Source organism: Notolepis coatsorum (assembly GCF_963971535.1).
Source record: "Notolepis coatsorum genome assembly, chromosome: 6".
Lineage (NCBI taxonomy): Eukaryota > Metazoa > Chordata > Actinopteri > Aulopiformes > Paralepididae > Notolepis > Notolepis coatsorum.
This window is the reverse complement of record NC_140170.1, coordinates 168,977,412-168,993,471: the sequence shown is the minus strand read 5'-3', so window position 1 is coordinate 168,993,471 and position 16,060 is coordinate 168,977,412. Positions and strand designations below refer to the sequence as shown.

The window sequence follows — 16,060 nt, the reverse complement described above, 5'->3', positions numbered from 1 at the left end:
GACATGTTGTGCATTAATTGTGTCTTTTGTGTGGTAGGGATACGATGTAACTCTTAGCTTGATTGCTGAGGTTGTGCTGAATCTGCTGGAGAAACTTATTTCCTAAAGGGAAATTGGTTTGGTTGCTGTCATGTGTGCTTAGCAAGGCCTGTGGTCGATACTAATCAAGAATGATGTATTCTCTCATTGTGAAAAAAACGGCGTTCCTCTGTTGAGTGTTTTTGCCATTTTTTGTAGGTGATGATGGGTTGTGTGTGTCATGTGACCTACAACTGGGTTGTACTGGCCACAGAAGCACATGTGTATGTTGGACCGGGGTTCTTAGAGCCCTCTCTATTCTGTGTTTTTCCTTAGTAAAAATCAGATAGCAGGTTAGCTCATGCGCTGTGTGGAGCTGTGAAACGCTTCATAGAGCTGACTATGACTGTGTCATATTCTCTTTTTGTCATTACATCGTATCATGGGTGTGGGGTCGTAAAGGGGTGAACTGGTAACCTTTCCTCTCCCCATTGTTCTGTCGGTCAGGGGTACACCCCCTGTCCTTCAAGGTTCCCGTCACGTGGCGGTTCGGCACGTTACGGGGGGGGGGGGGGGGGGGGGGAGTTCCTGGTCCCACGGCCTGGTATATTGGGCGTGTGCACCGCAGGAATTCCCCCGCCATAGAGTACGTCACCGTGCGCGTCTCTGTTGGTAGGACTTCCGTGTGCTGTTCAGGTCCATGTGATGGATCTGTTTTCAGGGGGGGTGGTCAGGGCTCCTCCTCACCAAGCGCCTATTCAGGCCTTCTGTGAGTTCGGACTCCTTCTTCCATGTGAGGAAGCCTCCATCAGAGTACAGAGCCTTCCTCCTCAGATTGTCAAAGTGAGTGGACCCTCTAGAAGGGTCCTTTTTCTATTGTATGTATATTCGATTCAATTCGTTTATTGAGTGTGTATGGGTTCAGTGCCTCTTCCCCGGAGGCCCTAAAACCAGTTTTTTACATGGCTCAAGGTGCAATATATTCTTTTCAATCTGTACAGCTCGCGTGGGAAGTCTCTCTGGGGATCCCCGTCTCTTTCCTATGGGAGGGTGGTGGGATGTAAAAATGTGAAAATTTTTTACCCCGGCTGTGTAGACTGGGATACATACTGTTGATGCTTCCTTCTTTCTATTCCAGAAGTGTTGGAGTTAGGGAGTGTCACACCCCTCTTGTCGTTCCCCTGGGCGCCTTGGGGATTCAATGACAGGTCTAAATAGCCTGTTCATTGATGGGGGTGTGTCCCGACGCACGTATAGTGCTAGCTCGCTGTAAACAGGCGATTGACTGGCACGCCTTGGTTGCTTGTGGTTGAAACAGCGTTTTTATAAAGCAACTGAGATGGGGGTTTTTCCTCTTCCGACGACCACATCCCATGACCTGGGTGGGTTGTCGACGGATTCTCGTTCATGTCTGGGGGATGATGACGGGATGGATCTGAACATATGTGGTGGGGTCTCACGCCCTTGGGGTGGGCCACCAGGCGCGGTTCGTCCGAACGTCTGGGTGGCGCCTTCTTTTCATGTTAAGATCAACACGCATATCTGCCCTTCTCCTGGAGTAGGCATGTCGGCGTGGTTAGGGCACGGGACTGGTTCTGGTCACGCTGGTCCAGATCAGTTGAACCCGTTGTCCGCCGGGGATGCAGATCTGCTGTTCTGGTACCCTGAGGGACTTGGGCTTTTTTCAGGGGGAAAAATGCCAGGTCGGTCTGGGTGTCACAGGGTTAAGCGCTATGGAGACCCTGGTTGGGTATGTTTTTACTCAGCACTGTCGTCATGGCTTACAGCCATGCCATTCTGTACGCGCTCGATCTCGTCGGATCTCGGCCGCTACACAGGTTGGTCCTGGTTAGTACTTGGTTGGGAGACCGCCGGGGAATACCAGGTACGGTGTGCTTAGGGGCTGGTTCTCCATTATTTTTCGCTCCTCTCTCACGCATGGCGAAGAGGGGCCTGTGGGGGTGGTTTTTTGACCTCCTCTGGTGACCCTGTGCTTCCCGTACCGCCAGGCCCGGTCCGAAGTGATGTTTGCGACCCGTAGGCCTGGGTTAACCCTTTTTGGAAACTGAAACACTTGTACTGCGGTATAGCCGGTGTATACCCGCAGGTGTGTTTGAGTTTTTTCTTGAGGGGTTATAGGAACAACCACCGCATTGGGTAACACCGAGGTGGTTGATTCCCTGGTGTGTTGGAGCAGTGTCAACTAGGGATGGGAATCGAGAATCGGAATCGATTGGGAACCGGTTCCTAATTGTCCGATTCCTGGAATCGCATGCCTCCGTGACTATCGATTCCTCTTATCGATGCCATGTTTTTCCGAAGTGTATAGTTGATTTATTTTTTACAGTTTTTGCATTTTTCTGACATGGGGGCTCAACAATAAATGATAAATGACAATCAGAAATGTCAAGTTGCATGTTGTTATTCTAACCAGCTTAGTTCTGTTGCATTTCCAATTTATTTTGTGAAATTATAAATGTATCAGGAAGCGATAAGGGAATCGATAAAGAATCGGATCGATAAGCAGAATCGATAATGGAATCGTATCGATAAAATCGTATCAATTCCCATCCCTAGTGTCAACTCCCGGGTTCACCGTTTGAGGGTGCCCCTGCACGTTCATGACGTCTGCCAATCGTGTCAGCCTTCTCTGCCTCGACCCCTCTGGGTGGGGGTTTTTAAATGGAGGCTTGGTCATGCAACACCGCCAGCTTACGCTCCTTCCGCCGGGGCGGCTGTGTTCAGCTGTCCCCTCTGGCGCCTGTCTCGTCCGCAGTCTCCAGGCTAGGGTTAACAGCCTGTTGCCTGGTTTTTCCCCGGTGCGCTGCCTGCTTCCGTTGGTTAACCTTTTTTGTGTGCTTACGGCCATGCTGACTGCCTGTTCTGCAGGGTCAGTGTGCCAGGCGGTGTACTATTGGGGGGACAGGGCCCGCTCGGCCCTCCCTGTTCTGATGGTTTTGGGGGGCTGTCAGCGGGGTGTATTTGTCAGCCAGCGGCTCCGCTTGGCCTCCCTTTGTGCAGTAGTGATGCCAAGCAGAGCCCCTAATGAAACAGAACGTTAGGTTATGACTATAACCAAGTTCTGTTAATTAGGGGTGACGCTTGGCATCAGACGGCCGCTGCAGCCCTTGACCTCACCTTGTGGTGAAAGCTTGGGAAGGAGGAGAGCAGGTGACCACACACCTGCTTATGAAGGTAAGCTGATGAGGGGTGTGGTCAGACTAATACTGGTATTAGAGGTACATTTGTGGTTTATTCAGTACGCGTGCACGTACGCGAGATAGTGCAGTAGTGATGCCAAGCGTCACCCCTAATTAACAGAACTTGGTTATAGTCATAACCTAACGTTAATATGACATTGTTTATCTGCATCATCGTTTACCTGTAAAACCCCTGCAGCTGGAGTGGACGTCAAAAACTAAAATCGGTCCAATGTGAGTGAAACGTGCACCGTCTAATCCAGGCTTTATCACCAACAGTGGTTTAACCCTTTGGGTGCCGTTAATGTAGAACTACGTTTCTGTTGCTCGACGGTTGAGTGCCGGAAACGTAGATCTACGTTTTTCTCACAGTATTTCTTTTATTCGCTATTGCCATTCATAATTCAGTGGGGCACCTTGTGCATGCTGTACTGAATGTGTCTGAGCTGGCAGACGGTCTTATACCACCCTCTAACACATTTGGCCGCTATTGCACTCCATTAGAAACTATGTAGTTTCTTTTTCCTGGAATTACTCAGAAGCACCCAAACTATATTCATATTCAAAACGGTATAAAACGGAAATGTACGGATGAAAAAAGTATCTGTTTTTTGCACGTTGACCAGAAGCAACTCACTGACAATCGACAGTGTTATTAGATCCATAGCTATAATATAAAATATAGGTTTAGCTCTACAAACAAGGTGATCGCTTACATGGGGTTAATGGACGGCAAGGCCAGATGCACTTCCCGGAAGGGGCGTGGCACCCAATGTAGAAGTTATTTACATTTTGAACAGGATTCATTCATTCATTGCGAATGAGTTAGGTGACATGTTGCACATGTTATGACTTTCCACTGCAAAGACCATACGGCGCGTCGGTCATGAATATGCAAATTGATGACATTTCATGGTCGATGTCTACTCATCGTTGCAGCCCTAATCTCCATTCTTATTTCGTATTGTTGGTGGGTTGGGCAGGGCTAACCATTTGTTTACGTTTGGGTCATTGATTGAGTCTTTAACCTATGAGGACATTGTACTGAAGTATTTCAACAGCCTATAGTCCACCACACAGGTCTGGTCTATTCCAAAATCAGGAGAATTTACAACCCCCATGGCGATGGTGTGGTAATTACACCGGGTTGTGTAACCTCTCATTTTTAGGTGGGCACTTTAAGGAAAGCCCTTCACCCATGTAAGTCGAGAGGGTGTCCATAAATATTGACTGGGTATAGGGTGACAAATATTCTTGGCACAGTCTCTTTGCACTCCCAGCAATACGATTTAAACCAAAGAACATGGCTTAGACGTGTTTGTGCCAAGTAGGATAGCATCACACACTAGGGCTGCTTAATTATTTTGATTGATATCGAAATCACGATTACTCATTGATTCAAGAACATTGTATGATGATAAGAGCTGTGAATCTCCACTGGCCTCACGATTCGATTAGTAGTAGTTTATTTTTTTCAGTCATCATCTCACACAATACTATACACCATCATTTATCAATATTTGATTTTTACAGTGACTGAAAAGGTACAGACTGAAGCATAGTGCTTATATGTGCCTGTCCTATATTCTTACCAAAAAAAATACAAAGATTTAGACTCCAAAACAGTATTCTAAAGAAAAAAAAGCAAGCAAAACAGTATTATTCACCCTTGTAGTTTACAAAATTAGCTTTACAAAAAGAAATACAAAAATGTAGATTCCAATATAGTATTCTAAAAGAAAAAACAAAACAAAACAGTGTTATCACCCTTGTCGTTTAAAAAAATAGCTTTACAAACCTTTTTCTTAAAAACCAAAATCAAATACATTCTTAACTGTATATCAGCATTGTTCCACAAGTTAACCCCAATAATATAAATACACCTCCTTGTAATCCCTTTCTTAGCTTTTTGAACAGTACATTTACAAATCTGTATAATGTATTGAAAAAAACCTTTGCACCCCATCTGGGAGTAACTTTGCTTTAGCTCTGTACATTATTTGCATAGTTTTATAGTAAACCAAATCATTAAATTTCATAATATGAGACTTTATAAACAATGGATTTGTGTGTTCATAGTAACCAGCCTTGAAAAGGTTCCGAATGGCCCGCTTTTGCAGTACGACTATTGGATTTACTGTATTTTTAAATGTCGACCCCCATACTTCCACACAGTAAGAAATGTAAGGAAGTATAAGTGAGCAGTAAATGATTACGATTCAGCTGTCCACGATTCGATGCATCTCAATAATATATTACATCCTCAATTTTATAATCTATATTACTGCACAATTTTTCATCAATTAATACAAGCAGTCAGATAAATTTACTCTTATTTAGAAAGTTATTAAATCAGAATGTCACAATAAATGTCTTTATTAGTGTTGCATGATACACCGATACTAGAAAGGTATTAGTGAGCGAAATATAAAAAAATCTTGGAATAAATTCCTTACCAAGCAATTTCTTCACCAATGGGTTTGTTTGTAAATGTGTAGTCTGGAGAAGACTCAGACCTTGACATTCTGTGACCTTGACACAGAAGCATTTGACCTTGTGAATCAGTATTGTTTTCTAACTTAACCCATTCTGCGCCAAAGACGAGTATACTCATTATTGCCGTCCAACCGTGGAGGGCCAACAACGAGTAAACTCGTTTTTATGATCTTTATTTCTTTTATTCGCTATATGTAGGGATGCCCCGATCGATCGGCCACCGATCGTTATCGGCCAATAATCAGTATAAATATGCGATCTGTGAATTCCGATAATGAGTCATATTCGCCGATCGCGGAAACCGATCAAGCGGAGATCTCACTTGCTGTCTGTCTCAGACACACAGGACCTGCAAACTGCCGCTGCTCCTCCTCCCTAGCCCCGCTCGCACCCGTGTACAGTTTGTAAACACAGAGGAGGAGGCTCCTCTGCTCAGTCTATAGTGCATTCGACCTGAGCTAACGTTAGCTACCTAGCTATCGTTACTGTTTAAACAAAATTACCCAGTCAACTATTCACTTTTAGTAGGCATTGTCTAACGGTATTTAGCCGGCTAGCTACTGATAGCTCCTGATATCAACAAATGCTCCAGCAAGTCTTGTAGTGCATGTTGATACCTCCGTTAGCTCGCGTTAGCTGACGTTAGTTCACTGTTCAAAACTAAATGTCCCATTCAACTAAATAGTTCACTGAGGCGTCGTCTTAACGTTATATATCCGGCTAGCAGTAGCTACAGATAGCTCCTGATATCAATGTCTTATAACATTGACTCGATGCGTATTCGAGCTGAGGGCTTGCTGAATGTGATTTAACGTTATACCAATACCAGGGGCCAGCTGCAGCGCCGGAGGGTCCAGCTGCAGCGCTGGAGAATCCTGGCCGTAGCTGGAGGCTACTAGTACACACAGACAGTGGAGCTGTTTGCAGATAGCGAGCATTTGACTTGTTGCGTGGTGGCGATGTCTCGCAGATAATACAAGTACAAGTCTAAATATATAATATATATATTTTATAAAAAAGAAGATTATAAAATAATTTAAAAAAAAATCAAAAATGATCGGTATCGGATCGGTATCGGCCGATATGGCTCACGACGATCGGTGTCGGTGGCAAAAAACGTGATCGGGGCATCCCTAGCTATATGCATTCATAATTCATGGCTGCAGCCTCTGCAGACCCTTCAGACCCCGTCAACACGGTCAACACCGCCCTCTACTGCCTTGCGGAGCTATTGCACTTCATTGGAAATGGTCTGGTGTGTTTTCTGAGCCGATCTGAGCCGTGGGGGTGGCGTTTTTAAATACTCAGGCGAGGCAGGCCTTTACAACGATGGCATGGAACACTAACCCAGCCCGCCCGTTCATGTGTAACGCTCTGTAATGTCTGGGACAGGATCGCTGTGGATAACTGGAATGGCGATCAGATAATTGGATTATTATAAATTTTTGCATTACATCAGAGACAAGGTAAGAACACTATATATAAAATCTTGCATTGATCTGATATTTCTTTCTCCCACGATCAAAGCTATCTGTGTGGACCGTGTTGGCTGCGGTGGGGGGGGGGGGGGGCGTCCCGCTACGAGGGTAATTTCATGTATGCACGAGGAGATATAATAATGATAATCTAGCGTTGATTTCAGGAAGATTCGATAATCAGGCGAAAAATTACAACGTGATAAGTGTATTCCACTAAAACGCTATTATCGCGTCTTTTCCTGGGATTACTAAGAATCACCAAAACTATACTCATATTCAAAACGGTATAAAACGGAAATGTACGGATGAAAAAACAATCCGTTTTGTGCATGTTGACTGGAAGCAACTCACTGACAATCGACGGGTGTATTAGACCCATAGCTATAATATAAGATATATTTTAAGCACTCGCAAATTTGGCATTCTAAAACTATATCCATTGAATAAAGACCTGGCGCTAAAGGGGGATCAGCACCCCCTGCTGCTGGCGGTCAATGTGTTAATATTCGAGATATTGAAATAAACAAATAAAGCTACTTTTGTAAAAATGGGTGTGGCTGTTTTTCCACCAAGGAGTGCTTTTAGTGCAAAGTAAATGTTTTCAATCAATTCAGAATCATGAAAAAACCCTAGTTTGACACCTCACAAGGTGCTTGCTTAAGGCAAAAATAAACATTTAACATGTTTCACAGATACGGTTCCGAGTACTCCAACTTTCAACAACTGTCACAGGTTTTCCTATGGGAGTCAAATTAAAATATTTGTATATGCGTTATTAGACACCTTTACAAACACATTGGTGAAGAAATGTCTTGGTATAGAATTTATTTGGCCAAATATCTGATAATATTATTCCCCGACTATATCTCAATAACCAGCTTTTAAAAACGGTTCAATACTCCATTTTATTAGTATTGATACTTTTAGAATAGCCTGCCTGATGCTGTATTTTCTATGAGTGAAGTGGATGCGTGACCGGAGCACTAGCTTTGCGTAGATGGCGTGTCAACAGTGTCAGCTGAAACACACACTAAGAAGGGAAAATAGTCACAGACATAGTGCTGTCAATCGATTAAAATATTTAATCGCATGATTGTCCATAGTTAACTCACGATTAATCGCAAATTAATCGTATTTAAAATATTTTTTTTCCACCTTAAACAGATCTTTTTCTAGTTCCAAGTTTTAATACTCATCAACATGAGTCAACAAATGCTTGCTTTATGCAGCCATTTAACACAAAAGGATGACCCTCATTCATGCATTGCAAATTTGCATCAAATTCAAAACAGTCAGTGATGCACAAAATAACTTAAGAAAATAATTTAAAACAATGAATAAAGTGTGCATGAAATAATAGGGGAAAGAAAACGTTAGGAACTTGTTACATTCACCCACACAAGGGCTGAGTAATCACACACCCCCCTCTCTCTCTCTCACACACTCTCCCAACTCTCTTTCTCTCTTGCCCCTTCCTCATCTCTCTCACCCCCTCTCTCTCTATATATCTCACACACACACACTTCAGAAACAATCATAGTATCAATGAGAGCATCAATAATACACCCGAGTGAAGTCTAGTAAAAGAAAAAAAGTAAAAAAGAAAATAATTATAATTTTTTTTAAGTTAATCGTGAGTTTAAAAAAAAGTGGCGTTAATAGAATCGGGCGATAACGTGTTATTACTGCGTTAACTTTGACAGCCTTACTTATTTCATAATACGACGTTTCTGAATGGACGTTTGGATTATGTAAACCAAGTTGTAGGGCTGGGCGATTCTTGATAAAATGTGAATCACGATTTTTCTCTCTAAGAATTGAGATCACGATTCTCTCACGATTCTTATTTTTTTCAATAAAATCATTTAAAAAGTAAAGTAAAAATATATATATATATATATATAATTTTTTTTAATAAGAACAAAATTGTCATAACTTAGAAATGAGATTGCATAGGTGTATGAATCGAGATCGCGATTTCTTTTTCGATTAATTGCCCAGCCCTACCAAGTTGTATGCAATAATGAATGGTCTTTCCAGAGGAACACAAGTTACTTAACGTTACACAGAATATATATATATATATATATATATATATATATATATATATATATATATATGTTTTTTTTTTTTTTTTTTTAACACATCACCGTTAGTAGGCTATAATAATCGATTATGTTCCGTCACTGCATCGATGCAGAATCGTCCACGTCCGCATCGTGATGCATCTTAGAATCAAGAAATGTCCACACCCCCCTATATGATGATGACTGAATTAGTTTAAGGTTTTCTTCTGGACCAAAGCTACCTTTCTGTCCTCTTCTACAAGTTACCAAAGACGTTTAAAAATAACTGGAGAAACGCGGCGTGGCTCCCTCCTCCCTCTCAACACCAGCTGAATCTACTGCTTGGTGAAGGAAGGGTGCGCTGTGTTTACAACCCAAGACAAAATTAAAGCAACGCGGCATGTGGCACAATAATATTAGTTATTATTGCGATTATCTTGTTTTCATGATCGTGGGAAGACAACATCGTGATTGAAACTTGATTAATCACCACGGCCCTGATTTACATACATCCTTCAAGAGTTTGATCTGTAGATAGAAAATGGTGTTGGACCAGGGGCAGAATGGTGTTGGACCAGGGGCAGAATGGTGTTGGACCAGGCAGAATGGTGTTGGACCAGGGGCAGAATGGTGTTGGACCAGGGGCAGAATGGTGTTGGACCAGGGGCAGAATGGTGTTGGACCAGGGGCAGAATGGTGTTGGACCAGGGGCAGAATGGTGTTGGACCAGGGGCAGAATGGTGTTGGACCAGGGGCAGAATGGGACCAGGGGCAGAATGGTGTTGGACCAGGGGCAGAATGGTGTTGGACCAGGGGCAGAATGGTGTTGGACCAGGGGCAGAATGGTGTTGGACCAGGGGCAGAATGGTGTTGGACCAGGGGCAGAATGGTGTTGGACCAGGGGCAGAATGGTGTTGGACCAGGGGCAGAATGGGACCAGGGGCAGAATGGTGTTGGACCAGGGGCAGAATGGGACCAGGGGCAGAATGGTGTTGGACCAGGGGCAGAATGGGACCAGGGGCAGAATGGTGTTGGACCAGGGGCAGAATGGGACCAGGGGCAGAATGGTGTTGGACCAGGGGCAGAATGGTGTTGGACCAGGGGCAGAATGGTGTTGGACCAGGGGCAGAATGGTGTTGGACCAGGGGCAGAATGGGACCAGGGGCAGAATGTCAACATGCAAGACAGTCACATTTAAGCCCCAGTGGGACTCTAAATGCCCGAGATGGGCTTCATCTAGTATGAGCAGAGGGAGTGGTGGAGCACCCATCACTACTGTGCTCATCCTCTGTGACCTTTAACATCATGATCCTGTACAAAACCCTCTGAAACAAGGACGTCTAGATTAGCGTGTGCACTTTGAACAGGCATCCCCAGATTTCAAGTCAAGTCAGATTATTTTTTTGCAGCCCAAAGTCACATTCCATGTCTCAAATGGGCTTCACGGGCCCACAGCGGGACAAGACCGTCTGGCTTAAGCCCCAAAGAAGATGAGCAAAAGCTCCTTAATTAATAGGAGAAAGGAAAAGGGGAAGAAACGTCAGGAAGACATTTCAATAAGACCCCCCCCCCCCCCCAACAAGGATGGCCAGGCGTGCAGCAGATAGGCACCGGCCCGCACGTGCCATGGAATGGCAAGGTAATGCTAACAGAGAGCTAACTGGTCCCACTGCAGATCGCCTTGCCACCACCACCAGCAGCCTTTGCTTTGGTTCAACGTTTGCAAGACATTTGTCATCGTTGACGTTTAGCATCCAATGACTCCTTCAATCTCTTTCACGTATGTCAGACTATACATAACCTCACAGTTGCCAGGGTGAAGCTCAAGAATTTCCTACACATGAACGGGCCTGATAAAACAAAAACCCGCCCGGGGCACATTGCATAATGCGGTACATATGGACATATTCCTTTACATCATTAAGGACTCTATAGCTTATATACAAGACCACTCAGATGAATAGGCCAAGTGATACGAGAGAACCGATCCCACTATGGCCAAACTCCTTTAATATACAACACCTAAAGCTGAATTAGTTCCAAGGAGATAATATAATAATACTTGGCTTAAGCTATATGGATCCTGGCTTTCTGATATTAAAAGGATTATAAAGTTTTAGGAAAGGCAAACAAGGTATACTACTTCCTTTGCATTGGATCAGGCAAGCCAAGGAAATCCAGTAGCCTTGGGCTACATTCGGAGGTGTGCTGAGCTGTAGACACTTACCGGGCGGTCACCAAAACGTACTGCCTCAGGCAACACTACATTTTCGACTGTCACTCACTCCCACGGAGCGAGGAGTGCTTCTTATTTAGTGTCACTACCACAGAGCAGGATTGCTTCTTATCTACGGTTAGGGCTGTACCGAATGTAATTTTTTAACATTCGAAGCTTCGATTGAAGTATTCGAACGAAGTTTCGAATGTCTATAAAAAAAATTAAAATTGTTTTTTTTTATATTTTTAATATTTTTTTAACCTGAATTCTCAATTTGAATAAAGTGATTAATCTGATTAAATTAGTATTTTTCTTTTATTAAATCAACTTTCTTTAATGAATCAGTTTCGTCAACATACCAATAATCCAATAAGGGCACGGTTGGTATGAAAGTGATGGTGACGTCTTATAGTATAATATTATAATATTAGTGTAGCCTAATCTTTAACTGCAACTGTGAAGAAAACCCCCATTGGTTTAAACAGATTGAATAGACACAAAAAGAAAAAAGATTAAAAAAAATTAATAATAATTTGTATTAAAAATTAAAAATTCGAATGTTGATTTAGAATTCGAATGTCAACATTATGATCGAAGCTTCGAAGCATTCGGTACAGCCCTATCTACTGTCACTACAACAGAGCAGGAGTGCTTCTTATCTACTGTCACTACCAGAGAGCAGGAGTGCTTCTTATCTACTGTCACTACCAGAGAGAGGAGTGCTTCTTATCTACTGTCACTACCAGAGAGCAGGAGTGCTTCTTATCTACTGTCACTACCACAGAGCAGGAGAGCTTCTTATCTACTGTCACTACCAGAGTGAGGAGTGCTTCTTATCTACTGTCACTACCAGAGAGCAGGAGTGCTTCTTATCTACTGTCACTACCAGAGTGAGGAGAGCTTCTTATCTACTGTCACTACCAGAGCAGGAGTGCTTCTTATCTACTGTCACTACCAGAGTGAGGAGAGCTTCTTATCTACTGTCACTACCACAGAGCAGCAGAGCTTCTTATCTACTGTCACTACCAGAGTGAGGAGTGCTTCTTATCTACTGTCACTACCAGAGAGCAGGAGTGCTTCTTATCTACTGTCACTACCAGAGAGCAGGAGAGCTTCTTATCTACTGTCACTACCAGAGAGCAGGAGAGCTTCTTATCTACTGTCACTACCAGAGCAGGAGAGCTTCTTATCTACTGTCACTACCAGAGAGCAGGAGCTTCTTATCTACTGTCACTACCAGAGTGAGGAGAGCTTCTTATCTACTGTCACTACCAGAGAGCAGGAGAGCTTCTTATCTACTGTCACTACCAGAGCAGGAGAGCTTCTTATCTACTGTCACTACCAGAGAGCAGGAGCTTCTTATCTACTGTCACTACCAGAGTGAGGAGAGCTTCTTATCTACTGTCACTACCAGAGAGCAGGAGTGCTTCTTATCTACTGTCACTACCAGAGAGCAGGAGAGCTTCTTATCTACTGTCACTACCAGAGCAGGAGAGCTTCTTATCTACTGTCACTACCAGAGAGCAGGAGCTTCTTATCTACTGTCACTACCAGAGTGAGGAGAGCTTCTTATCTACTGTCACTACCAGAGCAGGAGAGCTTCTTATCTACTGTCACTACCAGAGTGAGGAGTGCTTCTTATCTACTGTCACTACCAGAGAGCAGGAGTGCTTCTTATCTACTGTCACTACCAGAGAGCAGGAGTGCTTCTTATCTACTGTCACTACCAGAGCAGGAGTGCTTCTTATCTACTGTCACCACCACAGAGCAGGAGAGCTTCTTATCTACTGTCACTACCAGAGCAGGAGAGCTTCTTATCTACTGTCACTACCAGAGAGCAGGAGCTTCTTATCTACTGTCACTACCAGAGTGAGGAGAGCTTCTTATCTACTGTCACTACCAGAGCAGGAGAGCTTCTTATCTACTGTCACTACCAGAGAGCAGGAGCTTCTTATCTACTGTCACTACCAGAGTGAGGAGTGCTTCTTATCTACTGTCACTACCAGAGAGCAGGAGCTTCTTATCTACTGTCACTACCAGAGAGCAGGAGTGCTTCTTATCTACTGTCACTACCAGAGTGAGGAGTGCTTCTTATCTACTGTCACTACCAGAGAGCAGGAGTGCTTCTTATCTACTGTCACTACCAGAGAGCAGGAGTGCTTCTTATCTACGGTTAGGGCTGTACCGAATGTAATTTTTTAACATTCGAAGCTTCGATTGAAGTATTCGAACGAAGCTTCGAATGTCTATAAAAAAAATTACAAAAAAAAAAAAAAAAAAAAAAAAAAAAATAATATTTTTTTAAACCTGAATCCTCAATTTGAATAAAGTGATTAATCTGATTAAATTAGTCTTTTTCTTTTATTAAATCAACTTTCTTTAATGAATCAGTTTCGTCAACATAAATAATCCAATAAGGGCACGATTGGTATGAAAGTGATGGTGACGTCTTATAGTATAATATTATAATATTAGTGTAGCCTAATCTTTAACTGCAACTGTGAAGAAACCCCCCATTGGTTTAAACAGATTGAATAGACACAAAAAGAAAAAAGATTAAAAAAATAATAATAATAATTTGTATTAAAAATTAAAATTTCGAATGTTGATTTAGAATTTGAATGTCAACATTATGATCGAAGCTTCGAAGCATTCGGTACAGCCCTATCTACTGTCACTACCAGAGCAGGAGTGCTTCTTATCTACTGTCACTACCACAGAGCAGGAGAGCTTCTTATCTACTGTCACTACCAGAGCAGGAGAGCTTCTTATCTACTGTCACTACCAGAGAGCAGGAGAGCTTCTTATCTACTGTCACTACCACAGAGCAGGAGAGCTTCTTATCTACTGTCACTACCAGAGAGCAGGAGCTTCTTATCTACTGTCACTACCAGAGAGCAGGAGTGCTTCTTATCTACTGTCACTACCAGAGAGCAGGAGTGCTTCTTATCTACTGTCACTACCAGAGTGAGGAGTGCTTCTTATCTACTGTCACTACCAGAGAGCAGGAGAGCTTCTTATCTACTGTCACTACCAGAGTGAGGAGTGCTTCTTATCTACTGTCACTACCACAGAGCAGGAGAGCTTCTTATCTACTGTCACTACCAGAGCAGGAGTGCTTCTTATCTACTGTCACTACCACAGAGCAGGAGAGCTTCTTATCTACTGTCACTACCAGAGCAGGAGTGCTTCTTATCTACTGTCACTACCAGAGAGCAGGAGTGCTTCTTATCTACTGTCACTGCCAGGGTGAGGAGTGCTTCTTATCTACTGTCACTACCAGAGTGAGGAGTGCTTCTTATCTACTGTCACTACCAGAGTGAGGAGTGCTTCTTATCTACTGTAACTACCAGAGAGCAGGAGTGCTTCTTATCTACTGTCACTACCAGAGAGCAGGAGTGCTTCTTATCTACTGTCACTGCCACAGAGCAGGAGGAGTGCTTCTTGTTCCCCCAGGCAGCAGAAGGACCGACGACACGACACAACACGCTCCACCAATGTGCAGCAGATCAGTAGAGTTCAAAATGCGGCTATAAGGCAGAATAATGTCACTGACTGATCTCCGCGGCTTCGGAGCTCAATAACTTTCGCCTCAATCAACGAGCATCACACAAGAAGAAGCATGTTCTCTACATGACCGCTGGCCCGAGTTACACACAAACAGAAAATACGCGCTGGGTTACGAAAGACACGTAGAAAACACATGCGATATGATGATGATGAACACAAGGTTTTTTCAGTGTCTTTGATTTGATAGTGGAAAGACGCCAAGCGAACCATCACAATGAGCTTTGTCCCTCCTGGTTCGCTATGCTGGGGCCTCTGTCTGTCGTGGAGCAGGATCCCACATTAGTGATCATGATCATCCGACGACCTGGATACCTGCTGGACGTCGAGCCAAACAAACAGCTGTCTGCACCCTGGCTGCTGCTGCTGGCTGAACGGGGCTCGTTCGGTTCACCGTTCATTAACATCGAATCCGTTGAGGTCGAAAACATTTCGCAAAAACCATCGATATCACGTCAAGCGAACTTACCTAAATCATCCATGGTACCGGAAATCGGTTCTTTCTAGGCTGCGAACCGGGCCAGTCTTCTTTCGGTCGCGGCGGGACGATGACTACCTATATAAGGGGTTTGGCTCCTCGCTGACCTAGAACCAAATCACAGATTTCTCCACTGAATGCAGTTCCAAGTTTTCAAGTTCCCTGCTGCTCGGCGAGCTCCACCGAACACATCCGCGACACAGACGCACAGTTCGCCCCCATCTGGAGCCTCCAACAAGTTTACAGTTACTGCTCAGTGGTGATATCTAGGGGCGAGGCGACATCTAGTGGCCGTTTGTAAACATTGTACCGCTGTAAAGTACAGCAATATAATGATACATGGCTATAGGGTAGGTTATATTGGAGAGGCAGTACAGGAGGTCTCTGCTGCAGGACATCAGGGTAATGAAACTGGAATCCCTGACCGAAAAAACATGAATTGGCACTGGCAGAGACCAGAGAGAGAGAGAGAGATGTGTCACTCCTCAACACAGATCATTCAGAGCAAATTGCATTAGCATGGTACAGAGAGAACACAC

At 43.7% G+C, this 16,060-nt stretch overlaps 1 protein-coding gene across 2 annotated transcripts in view; it reads right to left on the bottom strand.

Moving 5' to 3' along the window:
* Positions 1-15,698, bottom strand: part of LOC311231077 (paxillin-like) — a 118,448-nt gene extending 102,750 nt beyond the window's left edge. For both annotated transcript variants that reach the window (XM_084317555.1, XM_084317554.1), the window contains exon 1: positions 15,513-15,698. In XM_084317555.1, the coding sequence (XP_084173681.1) occupies positions 15,513-15,525 (13 nt within the window). In that variant the 5' untranslated portion in view covers positions 15,526-15,698. The remainder of the gene's footprint in view (positions 1-15,512) is intronic.
* Positions 15,699-16,060: the final 362 nt, after the last annotated feature.